The sequence below is a fragment of the Vicugna pacos genome, chromosome 8 (genome assembly GCF_048564905.1).
Source record: "Vicugna pacos chromosome 8, VicPac4, whole genome shotgun sequence".
NCBI lineage: Eukaryota > Metazoa > Chordata > Mammalia > Artiodactyla > Camelidae > Vicugna > Vicugna pacos.
The window spans coordinates 19,265,199-19,292,518 of NC_132994.1; the positions used below are offsets into that span (position 1 = coordinate 19,265,199).

Here is a 27,320-nt window from a genome sequence, read left to right on the forward strand (position 1 = left end):
AACTGGGCCCACATACTGTTTGCAAGTAAAGTTTTACTGGAACAGAGCCATACTCATTTGTTTACATATTGTCACAAAGCCTAAAATAATGACCATCTGGCCCTTTACAGAAAAAGTTTGCTGACCCCTGGTCTAGAGTAATTGCCCCAAATAACACAGCAGTCTTTTCTCCTCCTTCCTACAGATGATACCTATGTAATAATATAATGAAGGCCTGTGTATGCATCTCTCTAAGAAATCAAACTTAAGACACTGAAGCCTTCTGTGTTTTTCCCCATCTTCCCAGCCCGCCCCATCATTCTACCCCCACACCCTTTGGAGGTAACCACTATTCTGGCTTCAGTGTTTATCATCACACATCTCTTCATACATTATTACATACACATATATCCCAAAGCAACATATAGAGTCCATTTACATTATTTGGAAATTTACAGAAACACAACTTCCACGTGTATCACAGTTTGCCTTCTTCACTCACATTATGTCAGTGAGACTCCCCTAGGTTGAAGCATGAAACTCTAGTGCATAATTCTGATTAATGGTGCTGTAAAATTGCATAGTGTGGATGGTGTATAATGTATCATGTATTGCCTGCTTACAGATATTCAGAATGTGCTAGTTCAGACAGTGATAATGTGGACAGTCTCATGTACATATCTTTGTGTCTGTTTGTGAGCTTCTTAGGGCTTCCCCTGAAGGCAGGCTTGTCAGATCACAGGAAGGAACAGCTTGAACTTAATGAAATAATGTCTAAGAGCCCCTAAACACCTCCAGACTCTCACCAACACATGTTCTCAGATCTCATTATTGTCAATTTGAAGGGTGTGAATAGGCCTTGTTTTTATAGCAAGAAAAGGAAAAGGCTCTTCAGGACAGAATTTAAAGGACTTTTCACCTCCCCATTCTGACTCTACACCTGGACAAATACAGAAAGCCAATCAAACGGGGGATTTTTTTTTTGGCATCCTTGTATTCCCCAAACTAAACTAATAAAAATGTATCCTTCATCTTTAAAGTATTAAGTTAAAGTAGTAAAGATACTAATAGGAAACCATGAAGAGAGAAAAACAGCAAGCACAGTCTTTCTCACCCTTTATACTCCAAGGAGTTACTTTAAATGAAAAACAAAGGTTGGACACTGAGCTAGCAGATTAAGAATTTTGGAAAAATTCTAGATTAATAATTTGTGACACTTTTTAAATAACTTAAAATATCTCAAATAAAAACTAAAGTCATTACTGTACAGAAATTCTAGAAAAGGCAAACTACTCTTTAGTGACGGAAAACATATCAGCAATTACCTAGGGCTGGGATTTGGGGGCCGGCTGAGAAAGAACACAAAGGAAGCTTTCAGGGTGGGGGAAATATTCTCTATCTTGATTGTGAGGTGGTGAGAAGGTGTGTTTGTCAAATTCGTTGACTGGTAGGTACACTTAAAATGAGTGCATTTTATTGTATGTTAATTACACTTCAAAGGGTGTTACTGCTTATGTCTTTAACTGAAGAGAGGCGTTAAGGGGACATGGCTATGAGCAAAACTAGCCAAAGGTGGGGGAAAGGGATAAATTAGGAGTTTGAGATTAACATATACACACTACTATATATAAAACAGATAAACAACAAGGACCTCCTGTATAACACAGGGAACTATATTCAGTATCTTGTAATAACCCTACAATGGAAAAGAATCTGAAAAAGAACATATATATATATATGAATATATATATACACACACACACATGAATATATACATGAATATATATACACACACACACACACATATATATATATCTGAATCACTTTGCTGTACACCTGGAACTAAGACAACATTGTAAATCAACTATACTTCAATAAAAACAAATTTTAGAAAACTAGTCAAGGTCAAGAGAGTATCACAATCTCAAAAGATCAGAAATCGCTCCTTTAACCTCCCTGCTGAGCATATAAAATGGTCTGATTACCAACAAACTGATGAAGTCGTACAGATCTACAAGGGCTAAAAATGTAGAAATGACACTGAAAAGGAGAAAATGAAGGGGAGGGGAGGGTATAGCTCAGTGGTAGAGCACGTGCTTAGCATGCATGAGGCCCTGGGTTCAATCCCCAGTACCTCCATTAAAATCAATCAATCAATAAATCTAAAAATAAATAAGTAAATCTAATTACCTCCCCTCAAAACAAAACAAAACAAAAGGAAGAAGATGCTTGATTTATTAGAGCAGAGGGATTGTAAATGATTTTTTTTCCTACTGTGTTCATTATTATCTTCTACAATACACTGCCTGGTTTCTATTCCAAAACCAGATCTAGGAATTACAAGCCAGTCACAATCACCAATGAGGGTCAAGCTGACAGTCTCATTTGGGATCCCAAGCACCTGTGAAATGGCTTCCCGGGGACAGAGGGTGGCCCTGGAGATGTGGCACATTTTGAGGGCTGTGCTGGGGGACTGGCGGTGTCACACATGGACCTCATGGAAAACCAGTCCTGATGCTTTCCTTCTCTTTTAGTTTACCACATTCTGTGAGGACACATTTTCTCCTTGGTGATGTATTTATCTGGCAATCCTGTGATTGTGAGGAATTCACAAGCAAAAAATAAAAATACGAGGTGTCAGACAAACTGAGCACTGCTTAGAAATAAAGGCAGGGACATTCAAGTGCTGCTGAGACACCTCCTTCAGGTGTGGTTTTCTGTTGAGTGCCTGCAAGCACATCAAGTAAAGATTCCACAAACATGATTTTCAGTCTGCTGCCGAAGGAAAAGTACATTAGACAGACTCTGAAACCGCTTATTTAACTATTAAAAATAGGGAGCTATTTTTAGTAAATGACAATTCTCAACAATGTTTTTTCCTACCTTTTTTAAAGTGTAACTTAAACAAATGTACTTCTCAAACATTCTTCTACCTTTCTCTGCCCTACAGCCAAAACAAAACTCAACAAACCAAGAAACAAAACAAAGAACACATTTACCCATTCAAATTGAAGTTCCACTTTTCATGTTCAGGTAAAATTTAAACCAAATTATAGCTGCAATTTAAAAACAGGCAAGTGAAGACATAGAAACAACTTAAATGTTCATTAACAGATGACTGGATAAGGAAGCTGTGGTAATATTTATACAATGGAATACTACTCAGCCATAAAAAATAATAAAATGCCATTTGCAGCAACATGGAACAGCCTAGAGATTATCATACTAAATGAAGTAAGTCAGGCAAAGACAAAAATCATATGATATCACATATGTGGAATCTAAAAAATGACACAAATGAACTTGTTTATAAAACAGAAAGAGACTCACAGACACAGAAAACAAACTCATGGTTACCAAAGGGGAAGAGGGGTGGGGAAGGGATAAATTAGGACTTCAGGATTAGCAGATACAAACTACTATCCATAAAATAGATAAAAAACAAGGTCCTACTGTATAGCACAGGGAACTATATTTAATATCTGTAATAACCTATAATGAAAAAGAATATGAAAAAGAATATGTATTTGTATGACTGAATCACTATGCTGTACACGAGAAGGTAACACAACATTGTAAACTGACTATACTTCAATTAAAAAAGAAATAGGGCAGTGTACCTATTTTAGCCACATTAAAGCCATATCACAAACACCTGAGATAGTTTTGTTGGCAATTCAAATTTCATAAATGTAAATTGTACTGTGAGCACAATATGGTACTGAAGTAAGTACTTACCAAGCCACTGTCCTGAAATGACGAGTCAGGCCTGGAATCTACTTACCCAAGGGTAGGGCTACTACTGCTGCTACTTAGTTCAACTACAGAAACAGCGGCCTCGTGACTCAGGGAGGAAAGGAAGCTTAGAGGAGACAGACGGGCGTGACATCCCTGGAGTCTCCCCTCCTAGCGGCTTGTTCACACCCTGGCCGCTCCTTTGGGGCTCCAAGCTCCCTGATTTATGGTGCTGGCAGACCTGAAGCAGGAAGGCAGGGGACACTGCCAAAGCCACAGATGGGCCAGGACATAGGTCAGTACAAGCAGGACAGCCAGGGAAGTGCAACTCACAGCAGGTCCCAGACCTGATGCAGGTGCCACAAGTGTGAGTTTCTGGATGGGCCCATGGGAGGACCGCACTGCTGTTCACGGATCAGACACTGGCATATAATGCCTCCCCTCTCCCCACTCCACCAGAAAAGGAAGAAAGAACTCCCTCTAACCATATGGCCACGCTCCTGCAGCTACACAAACAGTTCCCAGTGCAGTCACTCGGAACTAAAAGGCTTAGTTGAAAATTTCATTATTATATTAAACAGGCATCTCGTTCCATGAATGAATTTATGATGCTCTCAGGCCTGAGTAGTCTTCTCCAAGAATGGTTTTCCAAGCATGGGCTTGGAACCATTATTACTAACAGTCTTCACAGCCCTTCCTCCCTGAAACCACTGGGGCTCCTGAGGGGCTGAGGGGTGCTCCACCCGACTTGTCTGATCGTAGGCCCAGAGTTTCAGGGAAACATTGAAACTTGAGGTTAGAGTTGATTTAGTGCATTCCGATAAGACTTGTTACCTTTCATTCCCCAAAAGCTGCAGAAGAGAGCCCCTGGGAGGGCCTTCGGGCTGGGCTACCCATCAAGGACACTTTCTAAGAGTACCTGGATGTGGGGAGTTTGAAGAGCATAAATGTCCCCATCCTGCTCCCTGGGTTCTTTCCCAAGACTGACCTGCCTGAGATGCACCTGTGTTTCTGCTGCCTCCCTTCCCCCAACCCCTTAAACCACCAGCCCTGCTCCCACTTCACAGGAGGAAGGCGCAGGGCATTAAAAACCCAGGGTACCAAAGAGACCATTCAGAAGGTGGGTCTGAATACTGAATTAAGTGAGTGACTCTCTAAAGCCTAGGGAATAAGGCTCTTCGCCAGCAAAGGGGCTCCCAATTCTTTGCTTTTAGCAAAGTTAAGGAAGGACACAATCAGGTACCGATAAACCACTAAAAATAAATTTTGTGTGATAAGAGAATTGGGTAATTCAGGGCCTGTAACTTGGAAGGAGTTTAAATAATCGAGTGAATGCTTTAACAAAACTTCCCCCATATCCACCTACTTATGTGAACAAGCTTCCTTCTTGTTTCTATACAAACCTACAGTTATACAAACAAACAAGCAAAAAAATAGAATTGATGCCAGAGCCTGTCTTATTCAAGCATAGATACATGAATTAAGTGGGAAATAATATATATGTCAAATTTTACTTTTTGTATTTAGTTACGTATAAAATACACACTCATTATGTTGTCTTAATCAATGGTGCACTAGCAATAATTACAACAATTTGATTCAGAAGAAAAATATTCACACTGAGAACTTCATAGGAAATAGTAAACATTTTAAAATGTAGATACACACATAGTTTTTGTTGTAGAGGACCTGTGATCTTTTATAGATGTCTGCCAAGCATGCCAGAAAGCGGGCACACAGTTGCTGTCATTGGTCTGAACGGTGGTCTATTCCATCTGTGGGGTTTCCTCTATGGTTTGCTGAGACCTAGGCAGCCCCCTACCATCCCTAGATGGTCAGGCTGTGTGAAGGGAGCCTTTTCCCCTTTGCAAAGCCTGAGAGCCCCAACGGAGAAGCGCTAGTCTGGTAGAAAGGCCTATTCCTGACTCTAAACCCCAAACCAAAACGACCGCAAAGTAATGTGTCTGAACGTGGGGGAGGAGGGGCTGCCTTTGCCGGGGGGTGTATTCCCACCAGACCCCAAGACTGAGCTTTACCTGGGAGTCGATGACAAATATCAGCGCTCCTGTTCCCCGGAAGATCATCTCATAGTCAAAGGTAGGGTCAAAAAAGTCAATCTGTCCCGGGAAGTCCCAGATCTGAAAATTAACAAAGGAGCTGTTGGAAACGTCTTCCCGGCAGATCTTGTTCGTACTCTCCAAGAACAGGGTTTCGTTGGGAGACATCTTATGAAAGACAACTTTCTGAATGGATGACTTGCCGCTTCTCCTCAGGCCCATGAGCAGGATCCTGGGCTTCACCTCAGTGCTGAAGGGGTCGCTGAAGTCTAGAACTGGAGAAACCACAAAACGAGAACGAGGGTGAGACACTGTCACAGCGGTTAACGAGGCCGGTTTCACTTCCGCCTCGGACGTGATTTATGCTCCACAGGCAACAGAGCGCTAACTGCATCACCCCGTTAGTTGAAGGGCCAGGTTTTAGTAAGTGCAAAAGCCCGGGGAAGAAATGCTGCTTTACCACCTCTCACACAATCCCAGAGGGCCACAAAACCTGGACAATTCCCCATCACGAGTAGGGATGCTGGAGTGTGAAGACGAGAGATTTCCTGGAGCAGAATATCGAGGGAAAAAGTCTAGTTCTAGCATTCCAGAGCAAGGTCCTTCATTGCCTAGATCTTCAGTCTCTGTACCAAAGGGATGCTTGTTTATCTGAGTTATGCCTCAGAGAAACAATTTTGGACTCCATTAAAATTTAAAACTTTGGTGCTTAAAACTTTACTCCTTTGAAGTAAAGCTGATGGGGGGAGGGGAAGAGGAGGGGAGTAGGGGGAAAAGGAGTCAATAGCCATCCATGAAATAAATCAAGTTCCAGCACGTTAAAAAAGAAAGAAAGAAAAGAAAGTGAAGACAACCCACAGAATGGGAGAAAACATCTGCAAATCGTGTATGTGATAAGGATCTAGTATCCAGAATATATAAAGAACTCTCACAATTCAACAATAAAAAGACAACCCAATAAGAAAATGGCAAAGAATGTAAGTAGACATCTCTCCTTCTCCTGGCCAATACTCTCACATACCACAAAGGTCTGGCAAATAGGCTTGTACTCAGACTGTGTCAGGAGCAGACACACTTCGTGAGAGGCACACCTCTCCCAGGCCCAACCTGGCTCTAGGCCTGCACTGACCAGTAATGTAGCCACTAGCCCTGTGTGACTATGTAAATTTTTGTGTTTTTTTTTACATTTTTATACTACTTAAAAAAAATTTTTAGGAGGAGAAGGTAATCAGGTTTATTTATTTTTTATGTTTTAATGGCAGTACTGGGGATTGAACCCAGGACCTCGTACATACTAGGTATATACACTCTACCACTGAGCTGTACCCTCCCTCCCCCTTTTTAAAAAAAAATTTATACTATAAATTTAAATTAATTAAAATAAAAATTTCAGTTCCTCCTTATGAGAAGTTTCTAGAATAGTCAAATTCATAGCCACAGAGGGTAGACTGATGGTTTCCAGGGATTGAGGGGAATGAGAGTGAGTATAGAGCTTCAACTGGGGAACATGAACGGGTTCTGAGGATAGATGGTGGTGACAGTTGCACAACAATGTGAATGAATTTAATGTCACTGAACTGTATACTTAAGAAGGTTAAAGTGGTAAATTTTATGTTACATATGTTTTACTACTATCAAAAAAAAAATTCAGTCCTTCAGTTGCACTAGCCACACTCCAAGTGTTCAAAAGCCACACCTGGTAAGTGGCTAATGTACTGGACATTGCTGACATAGTACATTGTCATTATCACAGAAAATTCTAAAGGTCAGTGTTACTCTAGTGCCTGGTAACAAGAATTCAATCCTAAAATCCTTTGCCCAGGGTCCTAGAGGGATTAGGCGTCACTTGATAAAAGTAGGAATTGGTATAAAATCTCAAAACCCTGTAGGGCTCTCTTTTCTTTGTCATAGTTCCACAATGTTCTTTAGACAACCACTTAATTTCTGAGCAATGTTCCTAGTTGACCAAGAGTGTGAATATGTCACAGATTCAAAGGTAGTGTCACCTAGTGGCTAAGTGTTAGGGCTCTGAAGTCAACAAGCCCTGGGGTTTGAGCTATGAGGCTTTGGACAAGACATTTAGCTTTTGAGACTGTTTCAAAGCCTGTAAGATGGAGTTGATAATGACAATAAAAATCTCATAGGGCTGTTATGATAATTAAATGAGATCAAGGGCCTAAAGTAATTATTAAAAAATAAGACCCATTCAGCAACTGGTACTGGGACAAACTGCATATCTACAAGCAAAAGAATGAATCTGAACCCTTATTCCTCACCACATACAAAAATTAACTCAAAATGGATGAAACACCTAAATTTAAGAGCTAAAATTATAAAACTCTTTTTGTTAAATAATCTCTTTGAAAGAATTTCTCAAGGATGTACTCCTGAAGGAAAATACACTCAAATATAGTGTAATACAATAAACAATGGAAGACAAATTTTATTGAAACCTCTTAATTTAAAATAAGTATTGATTTTAAATTTTTGAATAAAAATTAGAAACTAGAATTCCAGACAATATAGACAAGGGAGATTGGTGAGGGAGAAGTAGGCAAAAGGTAAGTAGAAGAATTTTATGGTTCTTGTTAGAAAGGCAGTTATGTATCAATTTTTTTAAATATAAGAATAAGCATCTCAAACCAATAGAAAACATAAAATATGTGCAAAAATGCATTAGATAAGGTTCTAGGAGGATGCAAGGCAAACAGCAAAAAGTATGTGGGGTAAGAATTTAGGGGACTCATTAAAAGAATTTGGGTTTTAATTTTACAAACGAAACACATTCACATACAATATGATTAAAATTAGTTTTGAAAAAGAACAAGAACAAATGTTTAATGTATAGGGAGTCATGAAGGACACAGACCTGGGAGGATTAAGAGACAACAACTGACACACTGTTTTATGTTTTAATTTACAAAGCTCAGACTTTTAAGTTTAATTTCAAAGATACACAAGCTCACTGAAAACTTGTTATTTTTTGCCTTTATATGTCAAACACGAACATTTCAAAATATTAAATAGTCCTTAAATTGTGATTTCAACTCTACATGTTCTTTTTAAATGGTTTTCTTAAGGCTTCTTTTTTCCCCCAATACAATAAATATATTGGTTAATGTACCCAAAGTAGCTGATCGGTAAATGCTGGTTGGACAAAAAGATATGTAAACATGTTGCCTATCTTGGAGAAACATAAAATCCAGTCTAGAGGGGTATACATAGAATAGATAAACAAGTTTATGCTGTGTAGCACAGGGAAATATATTCAAGATCTTGCAGTAGCTCACAGGGAAAAAGAATATGAAAATGAATATACATATATATTCATGTATGACTGAAAAATTGTGCTGTACGCCAGAAATTGACACAGCATCGTACACTGACTATAACTCAATTATAAATAAATTAATTAAATAAAATCGTCTAGACAATGTAGTTTTGGAACAAAGACAGATCACTGGAACAGAATAGGGAGTCCAGAAATAACCCCATACACACCCCCCACCAGACAACTGATTTCTGACCAAGATGCAAAGCCAACTCCATTGAGAAAGGACAGGCATTTCCACCAAATGGTGCTAGAACAACTGGATAGCCATATGCACCCCCAAGCAAAAAAGGAATTTTAATCCAGTTTTCACACCATACAAAAAAATGAATTCAAAATAGACCATAGGCCTAATTGTAAAGTCTGAAACTCTGTAACTTCTAGGAGAAAATATTCATGATGCTAGGTCATGCAAAGATTTCTCAGATATGATGCCCTCTCCTCTAAATTGACCAGCTGGATTTCATTAAAATAAAAACTTCTTCTCTTCAAATGGCACTGTTAAAATAATAATAATAAAAAATAGGCAAGCCACAGTCCGGGAGAAAATATTTGCAAATCACGTATCTGATTTGTAGCCAGAATATATACAGAACTCTAAAAACTCATTAAGAAGAAAACAAAACCCAATGTTTTTTAAAAAGAGGGAGCGAAGATTTGAACAATTTATAAAAGATTTACAGAAGGTAAGTAGGGACATGAAAAAATGCTAAACACATCATAGTCATCAGGAAAATGTAAATCAAAGCCACAATAAGAGAATATTGTATACCTACTAAGATGGCTAAAATTAAGAAGACGTAACAAGTGTTGATGAGGATGTGGCAGTAGTAGAACTCTCATACACAGCTTGTAGAAAGGTGATTTATTTGTAATAGTCAAAAACTGGAAACAACCCAAATGGCCATCAATGGTGAATGGATAAACAAACTGTGGTGCATCTCAGCAATGAAAAGAAATGAACTACTGATACATATAATGTGGATAAATCTCAAAATATTATACTGAGTGAAGGAAGCCCGTTGAAAAAGGACATACCATGTAATTCCACTTACAGAAAGCTCTAAAAACTAAACTAATCTACAGTGACAAATAGCAGATCAGTGGCTGCCTGGGAAATGGAAGAGGTATTAAGGAGGGGTCAAGGGAGGAACTACAAAGGGGTACAGGAAAACTTTTGGAGCTCATGGATATGTTCATATTGACTGTGGTGATGGCTTCACAGCTGTACAAATATGTAGGTGTAATTTATATGATGTCCATTATACCTACATACAGTTGTTTTTAAAACGTAATCTCAAGGACAAGAATGGAAACCTAAAGAACTATAGCTGCTCATGTATCACCTGCCAAACAGCATGTGCTAGATCAATGCAAAGAAGGGGGGAAATGCCCATGGGCTGGCGAGGAAGGAGCCCAGTGGATTACAAGGGCTTTGAATATAGATTTAAAGCAGTGCAGGATTTGGATGGGGTTGAGGTGGGTGGAGGGGGAGGTGAAGAGAAGGAAGCCCAAATGTAAGCAAAAGCATAATGCCTTGCATGGAACAGGAAAATACGCATGCACTAAAAACTCAAAATAACCATGTATGAAGATGCCCTTTACAGGCCAATTCATGCGGTAGGCTCCGCACACTTCATCCCATTCACACTCCTTCAGGAGTAGATATTATTATCCCCATTTCACAGGTGAAGAATCTCAGGCTCGGGAAGGTCAAGTAACATTGAAACTGAGGGCTGGCCCATCCAAAGCCTGCCTTTTCTCTTTCTGCTGTGCAACACTGCTTCCAGTCATTGAAGGCAAAACTCCACATTAAATTATGCACAACCACAAAAGTACTTCAGTGCTTATCAATGTCTTTATCTCTTCCCAATGTATGCTGCTGGAGGTGGGTGCAGAGTTTAACTTATCCTCAGCAGGGTCTGCGAGTCTGTGTATGGCATTATCATCCACACTGGTGCCCAGGACTGAGAAAAGGGACGAGACTGTGTACGCACGTTTACATACATAGTGTGGCTGGGAAGTTAAATACGCATACAGCCATGAAATTCACAAACAGTTGGAAGTACTTCCTTTTCCCTGCCAAATTCAAGACTGGGCCATCGACTATAAGCAGCTGGGAAATGGTGGGCCCGATCAGCATGAGTACCATCAACTGCAGAGAATGCTTACACCCATGCAGGTGCCTTTTATCATATTTAGCTGGTACGTACAGAAATACACTGTGTGCCAGGGATCTCGCTAGCCATTTCTACAAACTTTCCCCACCCAATGAGAAGGTAAAAGTCTGTTCTACACCTGAGGAATCTAGGGGGAGGAACTTGCCCAAGGTCACAGGACTGGTATGTTGCTGGAGCTCTCACCCCAGCTGACATTAAGCTAAAACTGCAACCAAGACAAAAGAGACAAGGAAACATCAGTGTGCATTGTGCATAGAAGTAAATACTACTAATGAAACTCTCTTAAATTTACTTATACATAGGTGGGTGCTGGTTCACAATATAAATGTATTTTACAAAAATTTTGTAAGCCAGTGCTGTTGATCTGGGAAGGTTTCTTACATCAGAAAAGCCTGCTGACAAAAATCTCCCTTCTAATCCTCTCCTACTCTTTCAAATATACCTGCTTCTGAAACCCTCTGCGGTTTCTCAAAGGATCTCATTCCACTCTGGGAGTGGTAATAGGGAGTTTCCATCAGGAAAGGAAACACCTTGGCCTCCTGCAGAGGGCTGCCCCCCACCCCATTACACTTCCCTGAGCATCACATTTACTCAAGTTTGATAAGAACCACCTGAGAACAGTGACAGCATTAAAGAGAATGAAGGATGAGAGCACCTTTGAAAGGGGCAATAAAAGGGCTAGCACTTTATTATTTTTTAAAAAGGGAAATCAGAAAGGAACTACAGGAGAATTTGTGACTAGAAATGGAAACCCAGAGAGGGCTCTTTAAAAGTGTCGGCGGGGTTTGGAGGAAGTTGCCAGAGTGAGGTGAAATTTACAAGAGAGCAGTTTGTTCCCGTTTCAGAAAGGTTCCCTGACCTTCTGCCAAGTGTTCTGTTTGACAGGGCTGAGCCAGGGGCTGCAGACACAAAGAAAAGATTCATTCCTTAGCGATTAGAGGGGAAAAGAGACAAGAAAAGCTGACAACTACAATGCACTGTTATCTAGGTGTTATGGGGTCAGCGAGAAGGCTCCCTGGAGAAATAACATCTGAGTCTTAAAGAAAAGGAGGCATAAAAGAGATGAATGCCGGAAAGGTTAAGCCAGGAAGAGATCTGGCTTTTCTGAAGCTTAGGGAATGTAGTTTAAAGAAAAGCCTGTGCACTGTCCAGTGGCTTCCCACGCCATTTAGAATAAAATCCAAATGCCTTCTTCCCCCAAAAGGTCCTAAGCGGGCTACCTTCTCATCCCATGCCTGGTTCATCTTCCCCACCAGTTCCCTACCCTGCAGCCACCCTGGCCTTCTGCTTCTTCATCTTAGGATCTGGACTCACTCCTCCCTTTGCCTGGCAGGCTTTCCCCAGTTCTCCCCTAGCTCCTCCTCCCACTCAACCCTGTGGCAACTTTACTTCCTCTCACCTCAAAAGGGTCCCATCACTTCCTAATATCCCTGTCTTCTTCATAGTGCTTATCACTATACAAAATCATCTTTTTACTTTATATGTTCATCTTCTTATGTTTGTTTATTGTCTGTCTCACATATACACAAGCTAAATACACTGCAGCATGTGGTGTGAGCCCAATAAATATCTTTGACTAAATTAGTTGACAGAGATGTAACAGGCTAGTTTATGAATGAGATGCTGGCAAGTTTGGATTTTACTCTGAAAGCCACGAGGAGATCACTAAGGATTTTAAGGGGAAACTACCATGATCAGATTTACGCTTCAGGAAGCTCACTCCAGAAACAGAATCCCTAGAGGGGGTCAGTGTGGGGACAGTGCAGGGGTCTAGAATAAGCTGCTGTGGCATAAAAATTATTTTGAGCTGAGGGCACTGGAGTTCCTGAAATCCCTTAAGTGCCTGAAGCAGAGCCTCCCAAAAGAACTCAGTTGTCAAAAATCTCCCCAGGAGCAACTCTAATCTCTTCTTGGAGACTAGGACAGAGCAGTCAGCACTACACCCAGACAGACATTGTCACAAAACTATCGTATCTCCCCTCTACTCTTACGGACCCATTTATCTTTCCAGTGACGTGTTTTTCCATAAGTGCCCCTTTTTCTATCCCCTTTAAAGTCATTTTTTTCCTCCCAGAGGTGCTTCTTAGTCCTCATTTCTAACCACCTCCTTGAGTCCAATGTTTTTCGTGAACTCTCAGGCATTAGCACTTAATTAGACCTATTTTTCACTTGTTAATGTCATTTGTCAGTTAATTTGCAGGACTCCAACTCTGAACCTAAGAGTTTTTTCCTCCCTAACAATAATTAGGAGGAACACAAATGAGAAGCCTGTGGAAATGGGCAAAAGGAATGGATTCATGAGAAGCTCAAATCAACTCAATAGTACTTGGTGATCCTCTGAATGTAGGGGACAAGGGAGAAGGAAGCCCCAAGTTCCTGACCTGGAAGACCAAGTGAAAAGGGGCCCAAGGTCATAAAGGGGAAGAGGGTGAACAGGTATTTGAAGTGGCTGGGTCTGGGGTTACTGTCAGGCATGGGCTGCTTCAGCAACCTGTACTGACACCTCAAACCCATGCCCAAGCCTTGTCAGTCCTTTTTCCTTCATCTTGTTGGCTGAGGGTGAGGGCACACTGAGAAACAGCTCAAACCAACCCGCTCCAAACTTCTTACGACCAGCAGTTACCATTTACTGACCATCTGCATAACGTGCAGTGTCATCTCTAATCCCCCAAACCTCATACCATTTATCCTTCACAGATGTGAAAACTGAGGCCTCAGAGCTCAATAAACACTCAATAGACGTTTGCTGGTTGGGATGCTTAAATGAAAGTGATTGAGCAGAATTTGAAGCTAAATTAACCGAATCTTTAAAAAGGAACTCCACATCTGTTGTTGGTCCAGACCAGCACTTAAGTATCAAGAGTATGCCCAGGTAAAGTTCGTCCATTGTGGTCAGGAGCACTGAGCACACCTATCTTCCACTGGGTCCTGTCAGTACCAAGACTTCCCAAATAGTGCAGCTTTGTATCTAGACTGCTGGAGATCCCAGGGAAACTGTCAGCCAAGGAGCAGCAGCATGGGGAGGGTGCTCCAACTGGGCCGTTATCAGCCTTTAACACCTGCAAGCTCATGACTTAATCCAGAATTGGCAGAGCCCTGTCGAAAACTACCAGGTCTGGAAAACACAGAAGGAAGGGAGAAAGAGGACAGGACTGCATGGGGGCCATGCCTGACTGATCTGTGGGTGGGCATGTTCACCACAAAGAAGGAACAGAAATAAGGAAAATGGGACTTGAAGGCCAGTGTGCACCTCCTGACAGTTCGGATGCGGCTGGCCCTGGCTTCCTAGGGAGAATGAGGCATCGTATGAAACACCCTTCATCAGTTCTGATGTATCAGACAATTGAGAGCTGTTATAATTAAGGAAAGTTCTCCAAGAGGTGACGCCTTTGATCAGACCCCAAAATGGGTTATAACAAAGACTTAATGAGAGTTAGGAGAACGTGGTGGCAAATGGAATGGTTGAAAAAGTACTGAGTTAGTGCCAGACTGGGGTTCAAATCCCAGCTCAGCCACTTACCCACATTTGTCCCAGAGCCCACAGGCCTTTATGTCATCTGTCAGCCTGTCATCATGTATACACGAACACACACACACACACACATACATCTTCCTTTCCCCCCAAAACCCCAGCCCAAGCCTAGGTAACAAGAGGGCCTTTTGTGGAATGTGACCACAGTGAGAGGCTCGCTCAGCCCTAAGGGAAAGTTAGAATTTCTTTGCTATTATTAGTATTCTCTGGGGGTCCACAAGGGCTTAAGGTTCTATATACTCACAGTTTTAGGAAGAAGACTCTGATTTGTTTCTATTTGCAACATTATCTCTAGTTCTTAACAATTTTGATCAATGGAACTACTTACACATTCAAGACCCGGGAGTCCAGTTAGAAATTCCAACCTAAGTGGAAATTAAATATATGAATAATAACAGTACCATTAATAAGAGAATATGCAAAAATCATGAAGATTCACTGTTTGATTAACTACTTGGTAAGGAAAATTGAATGTAATCAGAACATGTATTTTCAAAGGCATAAAGGTTTTTGAAGGTGATTTTTATTTAATTGTGAAAATCAAATCTTTTTCTATGAAATCCTCCCACATCACACTGGCAGATAATTAAAAAGCATGATTCTATATGCAAATATTTCCCTTACATGTGTGTTCAACAACATTTCTTATGTGTTCTGATTTATCAATGATCCTGAAGAAGGGAAAAGTGCTCTTGTGAGTTTTTTTTAAAACAATCACTCAGAGTGATCAAGGTTGGTTTTATACACGGAGAAATGCAGCTTGAGTCTTCCCCAGAGGTGCTCAAGAGGACAAGGTCGACCAGCTCCCTGGGTGCTTTAGGCCAGGAGTGAAAAACCTGTTTTGTGTGTCACAGCAGAACCAGGGAAAGCCACTGTCACACGAGAGCTTTGAAGCCCTGTTTAAGAGAGAATTTAAGAGTTGCCTTTCTCTTTTTTTTAAAGTAAGGAATAAGAATAAAGGAGGTAGAGAAGACATGAGACACATGAGCAGAAGTGACTGTGGCAGGAAGTGAAATCGTGTCACCAGCAGCTATGGGCGTTGAAGGGACTGAACAAAGCAGAGTGAACTGAGACACGGCACCCAGAAATGAAAAAGATAATCCTTCAAACTTAGAGCCACACCTTAATCTAGAACTCCAGAACTTGCTGTTCCTGCCTCCTTTTCCCATTAAACTACCCCATGTCTGCTCTAATACTAAAATGGGAGAGGGGGGAGGATATAGCTCAAGTGGTAGAGTGCACGCTTAATATGCACAAGGTCCTGTGTTCAATCCCTAGTACCTCCTCTAAAAATAAATTAATAAATAAACCTAATTACCAACTCCCCCCCAAAGAAAAGGGGAAAAAAAAGTTTTTAAAAAATGGGAGAGACTTCTGCTAAAAGTAGAGAATCAAGATTCTGTGATACCGGGAATCACCAAAACATGTTTACAAACATGATATAAAAATATGCTAACTATATATACTTGAATATGCTCTGTGCCTAAGGTGTGACCTTCATCACATCATTTTTAACTATTCTGTTTCCATCTATTCCAACATTTATCTATCACTGTATTTCCAGGGCCAGATGGAAATCCAAGAGATTAGCTATAGCCAGGGCTATAGTCAACCCAACTCTTTTTGGACAAGGCAGAGGGACAAGAGAAGGGACTTACATTTACCTGAACTTGACCCTCTCCTAAACCTTGCACAGTTCTAACTCATGTTGTGGCTGCAGAAAAGTCCACTGGCACCTCTGGACCACAGTTTCACTATCAGGAAAACAATTTTCTCTACTTACTCTTAAGAAACAATGAGAAGATAAATTCACTAATAATTTTTTAAAGTATTTTAAGAAAAAAAAGCTGACACTCATGATTAATAGAAGTGAGCTGCCAGACTCATCGCATTTACACCCATCAGGGAAGTATATCACCTGCTGACCCTGGATTTTTCATGTCTCCAGTAACCACCTAAATTGTCACTTCCTCAGATCCTAAGAGAGTGCACAGGCTGCTATGGAAATAAGACCACACTTAGCTGGACTGTGTGTGAGCAGCTGCCTTAGCCAAATTTCCCCTAAAAATTGGGAGGGACTTTGGGAAAAAATAATTTCACTTTCTGATTAAATATGATCTTTGGTTTTCCTTGTTATCACAGTTTTTAAAGCACTGTAATTTATTTAAGACTTTAAGTCCATGTGTCTAAAAACAATAATTTTTTTGGTGCAATTGGGTTTTTTAAATTATCTTTCTCTCTTTTTTTTTTACAGTTTTGTTTTTGTGGGGGTTTTTTGTGGGGGGAGGTAAAGAGGCTTATTTATATTTTTAAATGAAGGGGATTGGACCCAGGACCTTGTGAATGCTAAGCAAGCACTCTGTCACTGAACTATACCCTCCCTGCTTTGGTGCAACTGTTTTTAATGGCTTAATTATTGCCTCTGTCTCTGGAGTTTTATCTGGAGCAGTGGGGTTGAAGCGGAGATTCATCTTTTTTTTTTTTTTTGATGGTTTATAATCATTTATTAGGATTGAAAGTTGTTTGCTCTTCTATCCCAGGAGCATCCATTCAGCTGCCTCTCAAGTGGTAAGCTGCATTTGACTGCTGCTGTCATAAATGCCCCTTAAATCTTGGGGTAACAGAAGGTCTGCCTTTGCTTAAAACTTCTTCCATGCCTTGCACCAACCCATCTCTTCATACCTTTATACAAAAGGTCGGGGAGATTCATCTTATCTCTGATTAACTACCCTGAAAGGGGGGTTGAGTGGTATCCAGATCTTTCCATACCAGAACTAAAGGGAACACTCTTGCTATTCAGGAATCAAATATGCATTGTAAGCCAGAGAAGTGCAATTTCAGTCTCACCTTAGCTGCACTACGTCTTCAAACTTAGCACAATGTGGTAAAATTTACAAGGCACTCAGTTTTAAAATAAGATCAGAGGTTCCCTGGAAGACTACGGGAAATAAAAATCACACTGTTCACCTTCAATCACATTCTTTTGCCAGCAATACTGGTCAGGTCTGCATCCCACTCGCCAGGGTAGATTTCTGAACCTCATGGAAAAAACCCCAGGTCTCCATGTAGCTCAGGCACTTAACTAAGTCCATTAGGAAGGTGAAGGGGGAGGAATTCATTAGGGAAATACTGCTCACAGTTCAAAGTGCACCCTCTTCATCTTTTCTCGGAGTAAATAAGTCCTCTTCCCCACCCCCCACTTTCCATTTCTTGAGTTTGAGAGTAGGTTAAGTGTAAATTTTATCAGAAATAACACAGGGTTATAATGCAACATGTGCCCAGGGCCCTTTAGAAACTGGGATGACCATTTGGTGGCACCATGAGGTCTCAGGAACAGAAGGCCACAAGAACTGAAGTCCCAATTCACAGCCTCCACCCCCATCTCGACTCCCCAGGACCACATCAGCTGGCATGACAATTGTCAGGGCCCATCCTTGCTAGAACTGTTGACTGAGGGGCTATCTGCTACTTCAGAAAGCGAATGTTCTGATAGATTCTGCATTCAGGCCTAAACCCCCAAAATCAAAGCCAGCAATACGTGGAAAGAACAGGAGCCCGCGAGAGTGGAGGACATTTTCTGAGAACAGACCACCAATCCACAGCAGGCCAGGCTTCACTAATGTTGGCTCCTCTCACCACACAAGTGTACTTAGTGCTTCAAGATTCTAGTTTGATCCCAGGAACTCAAGAGGGAGGATTTTATTACTGAAGTAATCAAAAGCATCAGTTACAGGCAAGTGTGCCTTTGGTTAGGAGCAGTGGGGAGCATCCAATACCAGCTTTGGGGAAGCCCTATGTTCAGGAAATCCTGGCCCTTCAGGCAAAGCATTAATTTCAAGTCCCCAAATCAAAATTTTAAAGTGCCCCCTTAAAGAACTGCCAAATAAACACACAGATGCAGTGCTTTCCCTGGAACCCAGCCTCTGGCCCCCAGGACAATATCAAATTACAGGATTTTTCTTCCCAGATATAGCCTCTTTTATTTCTTTTCTTGTTTTTTAAAAAAAAAAAAGAGGATCACACATGCACCCAGTTGTCTACCATTTCAAATACCTTGCAAATCCATCCCCATTCTGAATTTCTCTGGAGCCTCCTAAGAATCTAGGAGGAGCTAACAAATGCAATTTGAATAATAATGAGGCGACTGAACAATTTAATTACCAAAGGTAGACCCAGAGACTCCAACAAAAGGGTTGAAAGCCTTTATCTACAAAAATGTGGCCACGTGCTCAACTGTGGGACCAATTACCGGGAGTGCAGGAGAGAGAGGCTCGCACAGGTGCAACACGAGTTTAAGCAAATGGGGATTTAGCACAAATCCTCCCTGGGGACCGGACACTATGAAAAAGGGTGACTAGGAAAGCTCCTTTCTCATCTATCGGGCTCAAGATTTAGTTAACGTTCTTCCTTTTCTGATTAATTGAAAGTAGCACCTACCGTACGCAAAATAATGAAAACTTCCCACCCCCATCCCCCTACCGCGGGCTTTGTATGAGGAATTTGAAATAAGTTCAATGAATTTCCAATGAAAGTTCTTGAAAATCAAGTTACTAAAGTACTTTTTAGCCCTCATACAACTTCTTCAAAGTGAACATTTTAAAAGTTAGTTCCTTCTCTAGGACGCAGACAGCTTCACCTAGATGTTATGGTTACCAGGCTCATTCTACTGACCTTTCCAAATGACCTTACAATAAAGAACATTTTCCTTGCTTTGGAGGGAAACAAAAAAGATGAACCCTTCTGGAATCCTAAAAAGTTCTCGACTTCCTTAGGCCTTAATAATTAAATGCAGGAAGCCTCAACAAGGCTGAACAATTACTAAATCCCGCTTCTTGAACAGGAAACAGAGTTTGCTTCTAAGTGGCCATGTATTCCCCCGCCCTGTGATCACTCTAAGGCAGGCGCTGCATGCCCAGGTGGTGACACTGAGCAGAGAGATAGATGTCCTAACAACCGTATTTGCCTGTATCTCCGGAAATCTGCGGCCACTCAACGACTTCTTTATCACCTGGCGCATCCCCCGCCGCTCCACCGGTGCCCCTACTCCGCAGACTTGGGCGGCCCCTGGACCCCTCCCGCGGCGACACAAGGCAAGACTGACACCCGCAGCTGGCGACGACCCTTGCCAGTCATGCTGCCGCCGGCTGCCTTTTTTAGCCACGACATCTGACCCCGGCTTTGATAGAAGCATTCAGGGAGAGGTCCCGGGGCGCGCCGGGAGGTCCCCTCCCCGTGCCTGCGGAGAGCTCAGGATGAGGGGTGGGGGAGGTACTGGTCCTGGAACTGCCAGAGAGCGCGCGTTCCTACAGCCCAGACGCTTCTCTGCCCTGCAAACCGATCCTGGTCGCCCCAACGCTGCCTGCCTCCGGGCTCCCCCATTTTGCAGTTCGTGGTGGCTCCTCTGGTGCCCCTCCCCACCCCCACCCTGCAACTCCGCTCTCCTGGACCCCCTCCAAGTCGGCGGCCCGCACGCCTGGCCAGGCAGGGGTGCGAGCTGATGGAAGCTCGAGGCAGGGGGCCAGGCAGGGGACCCGGCGCTCACCTCCCTCTTCTGCCCCGCTGTCCGGCTCGGCGTCCGAGGAGTCGGGCCCGTCCCCGTAGTCCGCTAGCCCCACCAGCTCATCCTCCTCGTCGTCGTCCTCGTCCTCCGGCTGCGGCTTCCCCAGCACCTGGCTCATCGCGCCCACGGCCAGCCGTCCCAGGGGTGGAGGGGGACCCTGATGGTGGTTGGGGGGGGGCAAACCTCCTGGCCTGACGCCCGCAACCTATTTCTGAATTGGGGTTTGTCCGGAGGTTCGCGGGAGCCGGCGGGGGCGGCGCTTCCCCGGCGGCGGTCGGCGTCCGGGTCTGGGTCCCGCGGTTCCCTGCGCGCCCGGAGCCCCCTGCCCCGCCCCGCCCCGCCCGGCCGCCTGCCGGCGGAGGAGTCAGCCGGAGCGCGGCAGTTCCTCCCTCGAGGAGGGAGAGAGAGACTGCGTGACCCAAGTCACCTGACACACACTGTCACACACTCACACACACACACACCCCGCACGGGCGCGCGCGCGCGCTTTCCTGGGCGCAAGCACAGCTTGTTGGGGCGCTGAGCCGAGGCCGCTCACACGCACTCAAGGGTCAGCAGGGCGGCGCGGGGCCCTCCACCCACCCAGACGCGCACACAGACACACGCCGGTACCCAGGGCCCCGGGACGCGGCGCAGTCACCCACCGCGGCTGCGCGCGCCGGGGCCCCCACGCGCCCCTCCTGCACGTGGTCCCTGCACAGGCTGCAAGCTGGGGGCTGTACACCCTGAGAACCTCCCCCACCCACCCCTGACACACACACCCTACCTTGGGCGGCCTTCTCTGGTTTTCAGTTCTGGGCGAAGGTTCCAGTCCCAAGTGGACTGCCCCTACAACACTGCTGCCCCCAGGCCCCCTCTCAGAGCGGCGTGCCTAGGACACCCCGTGGATGCTGAAGCGCCCCAAGAAGAAAACTCATGAGAAATGCACGTCAGAGGCGGCACGGTCTCCATAGCAATTGCCTTTTAGTGCGCGTTTATGGTTCAAAGTGCTTCCCACCAAGAAAACGCATATATTCGCTAATCTGGCCTTCCCAGCTGTAAATGTTTCTGAAAAAATAACAAGCCTCGTGGCTGCCTAGCCTGAATAATAATTCCTCTGCAGTGTTTTGGAAAAGATCTCAGGTGTAGAACACTCTAAGGGTTTATTCATGGCCACCTCCTCCTGTCTCATTGTTACATAGGCTGTAATCCCACATCTCAAAATAAAATATTTCAGGCGGGAAGAGGAGGGGTGATGGTGAGGGGAGACAATTCTCGCATAGGAATAGCAGCAATGTGGGGGTGAGACTAAATCCTGCATTCCTCCACAAGCTTTTCTCCACAGGACATACTGTACCCACCCTTTCTGGATGCTGCAAAAAAAAAAAAAAATCACGTGGATGAACTTCCTTCTGTCAAGCACAATGAGAAATAAACCAGCTGGCCAGCATGGTGATCCAGATCCTACAGGTGCCAGCAACTCAGCAGGTGGTGTGGGGGAGAAGAGGAGGGGGTAGGGAGCTGAGACTGGAGGCTCTTGAGGCCCAGGATGCTGCCTCAGTAGGGAATTTGTATTGAGAACCTACTATGTGCCAGGGTGCTGGGCTAAGAAGTGGGAATGTGTGGTCAGGATAATGTTCCTGCCCAGAAGGAGCTCTCAGTCTAGCAAATCATGACTCGTGTCCTGGATTTTGCAGTAGCTTTGGGTGTTGAATTTTGATGCAGACAACTTCTAGGAGGTGGCTGCTTCTAATTGGGAAGGTCTTGGGATTTTCCAGGTGGAGGCAGTATAACATGTATGGCTGTATGGGTCAAGGTCCTTCCCAGAAGGAAAACAGATGGCACTGCAAAGATTTCAACTTAAAAGACTTTAAGTAAAGGGATGTGGGCAGAGTTTAGGAATCAGCACAGGGATTAACAACAGTGGGAAGAGATGATGGGAAGAGATAAATTAATAGGAGTAAAGGAAGGGAGCTAGAGTCCTGAACAGGGAGCACAAAACAGGAGCCATAGCTGATGAGGAAGCAGTCATTGCCAGGACCACCTCTTGTCAAGTAGACAGCAATAGGAAGGAATACATGACTTCTCTCTCCTCCCACCCTCCATTCTCCTGGAAGAGCTTCCCATTGGCCAAACCCCACTGCATACCAGAGGGCAAGAGAGCCTGGAACCTAGTCCAGGACACAGAATTCAGGTAGGGAGGGCCGAGTGTGGGTTCCAGGGGTGAGGTGGGGTAGAGGGCAAGTAGTATAACCAGCACAATAAGGTTCTACTTGTTCTTAATCAGAGGAAGTTATTATAGGAATGACTTTCCTGGTCCATTTTCATCCATTCTATTTAAAGAAGTACCTAGGAGGAAGGTGCCCCTGAAGTGAGTTTAAGATTTTCAGCTATCCCAGAACAAACCTACCAGCCCAGGGAACCTAGAGCTGGCCTGATTCAAACTGCAGAACGGTATGTATGTATGGGGCCCTAGAAGTCAGTCCAAGGTCAGCCCAGACTGTCAGGGCTGGTTGCTGAGTGTTTATGCTGCAGAGACCCAGGGGCTCAGGTAGGACAATTCCTAAGCCGAAAGCTCCTCTGTGCCTGAGACCCAGAAAGAATGGAGATATCTGATGGTCCTTTGCCTTCCCCCAAAAGAGAGATTCTGCAGGGGGACACCAGCAGTAGAGTGGAGCACACCCTAAGATATTTGATAATTAGGCCATTCTTGAGGGGAAAAAAAGGAACAAATTCACCAAAAAAATCAACAAAAGCCAAATCCTCAATTATGCTCCATCCCAAAGTAGATAAGAGTCCTATACAGGTTTAAGAGATTCTGATTCACTGTCATTTTAGAAATATGCAGTATTGATAAAGTCTGAGTGAACAGAGCAGGAAAAATCTTGATTGCTTTCATTCTTTTCTGTTATCATTCCAATACCGTTAGCTTTCAAATAAGGAATGTGTTGAAAATTATCTTAGAAGTTCTTACATTTAAAAAGTCATGTGTGTGGATTCTTTCAGAATTTAAAGTAGAAAGACACTGAAAATTGAGTCTTTGCAAAATTCAGTGTGGGATCTGCTCAGTGAATTGGCCACTGCCTTGCCCACTCTGGTCTTGAGCTCAGGCTCTGTCTGTGACATCTCCCTAGGAGGGCATTCTCAAGAATGTGAGGGTTTGTCTCTGGGCTACTCATACTTTTTGCTGTTGTATGTAACCACGGCAGGTTGCCATATACGTGATAGGTGCTTGATAAATGTCTATGAAATGAATGAAAGAAAAGAAGGGAGGAAGTTACACAGAACATGGCCAGGTCTTTACACAGACCTGGCATGTTTTTGAAAGAAACTTCAGGAAGAAACAGAACCCAAGTTTCATACTTACTATAAACTCTGGGAAACACAACAGTGAGGTAAATATGAACTCTGCACTATAAGTGCAACCAGAATGAGCTGACATGCGAGAATTGATGACTCTTAGTCCTTGATCCCTTCAGCTCTGCCTGAAGATTGGAAGGAATTACAGTATAAAGACTACTGAGTGCTTATTTTTACTAACTCTTCCTTCTAAAAAAACTCTTAACTTTCAGAGACATTTTGTAACATCACGAAAGATAAACTTTATCTATTGCCCATTAAAATTTACCAATAATATGTATTGAGATTCTTCACGAATAAGGCACTGTTCCAAAATCATATTACCTTCAAAATATTCCCATTAAGTAATATTGTCCTTACTTTATAGATAGGAAAACTGAGATTAAACAATTCACCCAAGGTACCATGTGGGGTGGATGGTGGAACTATTTTGGAACTCAGCCAGACATGAAACCTTATTCTTATTTAATGACCTAAAACTAAAGTCAATTACATTATGGCCTGAAACTGAAAAGGCGGGAGGGGAAGGGAAGAGCTGGTTCCCAATCTCCAAGGTAAAGAAGCAAAACACACTGACACTCAAAAATAGGTCTGTTGTCTCAGGCTATTAACTTGTGGGATTCACTGAAAGGAAGGGAAAAAAAAACTGAAAAAGCTTCCTCACCAACAAAAGTTAGAAAACTACTTGTCATAATAACATTCTTGATCAGCATCACTCCGTTTATCAGGAATACAAATAGCAAGTGATTTAGTACCCTTTCTGGCTTATATGGCTCTACTGTACTAGATGCTAAGCCAAAGTATAACATCTAAGAGTATTTTTGTTTAAAATTTGAACTTTAAAGGCCAGAAGTTTGTGTGTGCCCTTATTTTAATGAATTATCTTGCTGCTACCAATTAGATGCCTTGTGACAAGGAACATGAGAGCTATTTAAAAGAGACCTGTACAATTTAGGCAGAATAATTGCAGTCCTGAATAGGACAAGCAATTAAATACAGCCTGCATCCTGCATCTTAGGGTATTTTGAGGCATCTGATGGCATTGTGCCTGGTTCCTGGGATTCACATGTTGAAAGCCTTTCAGACTTTAAAAAAAAATATGTATTTAAAGCCATTAATTCCCTCTTGAAACAAACAAAGGAAAGAGCCTTTTATAGAATCTTGCTGGACTCCTGCTAATAACCTAAGGAAGCCAACCAAATTTTTCAAGAGGGCAGCTCAGAATCTCTAGATCTCCTAAGACAGTTAATAACCTGATGAAATCATTTTAAAAAATCATTAGCTCATTTCCACTGAGACAAACCATTGTTAAAGAAATTTTATTAAAATAATGTTTTTATATTTTAAAAACATGTATATCGTATAGTAGTCAAACAGCATAAACGAACATCCAATGAAATGTTAAGTGTCTCTCCCTCCCCTAACCTACAATGTTCTGGTTCCCCTCCATAGAGAGAGATTCTCTACTTTTAAATGTGCAAACATATTTGTAGCCATTATAGACACTTGCGTTTGATAACTTCATCTCTTAACAGTCTACAGAAATTTTTTTCTAATGAACATGAAGACAATTAGATTTTTAGGGCTGTGCTTTGAAGGAGATAAACAGGGAGATGAGAGAGTAACTGGGGATGAGAGAAGCAGCCTGATTTAAATAGGGTCACTTCAAAGACCTCTCCAAGGTGGTGACATTTGAATTGACCATGAGGAGGAGACAGCAAAGTGAAAGTCCAAGTGGAGAGAGTTCCCCTGGAAGGTATCTCTGTAGTTGGAAAAACCAAGGAGAAGGAAGAGGGCTTGGTGTTGGAGGAACAAAATGTCAGTGTGATGAGAGAGGGGGAGGGTGATAGGCACAAGGGTCAGGTAGTCTTTTCAGCCAGGATGAGGAGTTTGGATTTTATTCCAAACGCCACTGGAGCATTGAAGAATTTTAAAGACAGAGGTGAAATGTGTGGTTTACATTTTCTAAAAGCTCATGCTAGTAGATTGTTTCCAAAGATGGCCTGCCTATTTTCCTCCTCTTAAATGTGGGTAGGCCCTATGACTTCCTTTAACCAATAGAATGTAGCAGAGTCACAGTGACACTGCAAGGTCTGAGACTGGGCCATAAAATGCCTTACTGCTTTTTCACTTTCTTGGAAACTTGAGCTACCATGCAAAGAAGTCTGAATGAGCTTGCTGGAGAGGCCCTATGGACAGAAAGTCCCTAAAGGATGCCAGAGCACAGGAGTAGAGAGGCCTTAGCATTCCAGCCATCTGAAAAGGGCCAGATATGAGAGTGACACCATCTTGGACTCTCCAGCCCAAACTGCAGCCACACGAGCAAGTCCAGCCCACACTGCATGAAACACAGACTTGCTGTTCCAGTTGAACCCCTGTAGCCAGCCCACAGAATCATAAGCAAATAAAATGGCTATTTTTTTTAACCATTTTAAACCGTTAAGACTTTGGGTGGTTTGTTACATAGCACAGATAACTGACGTACCTATTTTGGCTGATGTGGGGAAAATGGATTGTAGATTTTGGGGTAGAAGCATCAGTATCAGTTAGGAGATCACTTCAGTAGTCCATAAGTAAAATGAATGGAGACAGTGGAAATTGAAAAAAGTGGATAGATTTGATATAAATTTTTGGAGGTAGATCAGATTTATTAATAGCTTAATTAACATGGATGGTCAGGGAAAGGACTCCTACGAGCCATTTGGTTTGAGCAATTAGATGTATGGTGATGCCATTTATTAAACTAAGTAAGACCCAGATAGGAACAGGATTAGGGGATGGGAGGTGAATCAAGCTCCTTGATTTCTAACGTTCTAGTTACTATATATTGCCACAGGGTGATCTAACTTAATCCTGTAATTTTGGCCATTTCTTAGATATCTGTCATGTTGTCTTTGGCATAATAATGAATTTTTGCAACTACAAGCCATAAATGAACTAAAGATAACATTTATAAAAGTTCCAAACTAGTGGGACGTAATTGTTACATATGGACTTCCATAAAAAATTAAATTTTTATTCATGTGGACTTTTAAGGACAAGCTTCTGACATAAATGGTGCCATAACATGAGAACAGAAAGCTCTTGATGGTAGTCAGCCAAAAAGAGATACTAACAGCTCCACATGCGTCTGTAGATCAGTTTGGACTTGGCAATCCCTTCCTTGGCTGGGAGAGTTACACGAACCTCAATGATACAAGAAAGCAGATTCTTCAAGATAAATGACCTCATTAAAAATCTACAAGAACGAGAGAGTTTCCAAGATAGTGGAGTCGGAAGACCCGGAGCGCATCTTCTCTCATGGGCACACCAAAGTTACAGCTGTTCACAGGGATACTGTTGATGAGGAAGACCGGAACCAAAAAAGACCTTCCATAACTAGAGTTATAAAGAAGGAACCACAACAAGACAGGTAGGAGGGGCTAAGTCCCAGTACAATTAAGACCCATACTGCCGGGTGGGCAACCCACAAATGGGAGAATAATTACAATTGTAGAGTCTTCCCCAAGAAGCAATGGATCTGAGCCCTACATGGGACTCCCCAGCCAGGGAGTCCTGCACTGGGAAGATGAGCCCACAGAAAGTTTGGCTTTGAAGGCCAGTGGGG

At 42.7% G+C, this 27,320-nt stretch overlaps 1 protein-coding gene across 11 annotated transcripts in view; it reads right to left on the bottom strand.

Moving 5' to 3' along the window:
* Positions 1-27,320, bottom strand: part of RRAGD (Ras related GTP binding D) — a 48,698-nt gene that overhangs the window by 14,786 nt on the left and 6,592 nt on the right. For 3 of the 11 annotated variants that reach the window (XM_072965619.1, XM_072965621.1, XM_072965620.1), the window contains exon 3: positions 5,751-6,046. In XM_072965619.1, the coding sequence (XP_072821720.1) occupies positions 5,751-5,993 (243 nt within the window). In that variant the 5' untranslated portion in view covers positions 5,994-6,046. Of the gene's footprint in view, positions 1-5,750; positions 6,047-6,231; positions 6,309-15,142; positions 15,180-20,356; positions 20,867-27,320 lie in introns of those variants that run through there. The other 8 variants (XM_072965618.1, XM_072965622.1, XM_072965616.1 and 5 more) reach the window with 7 other exon arrangements.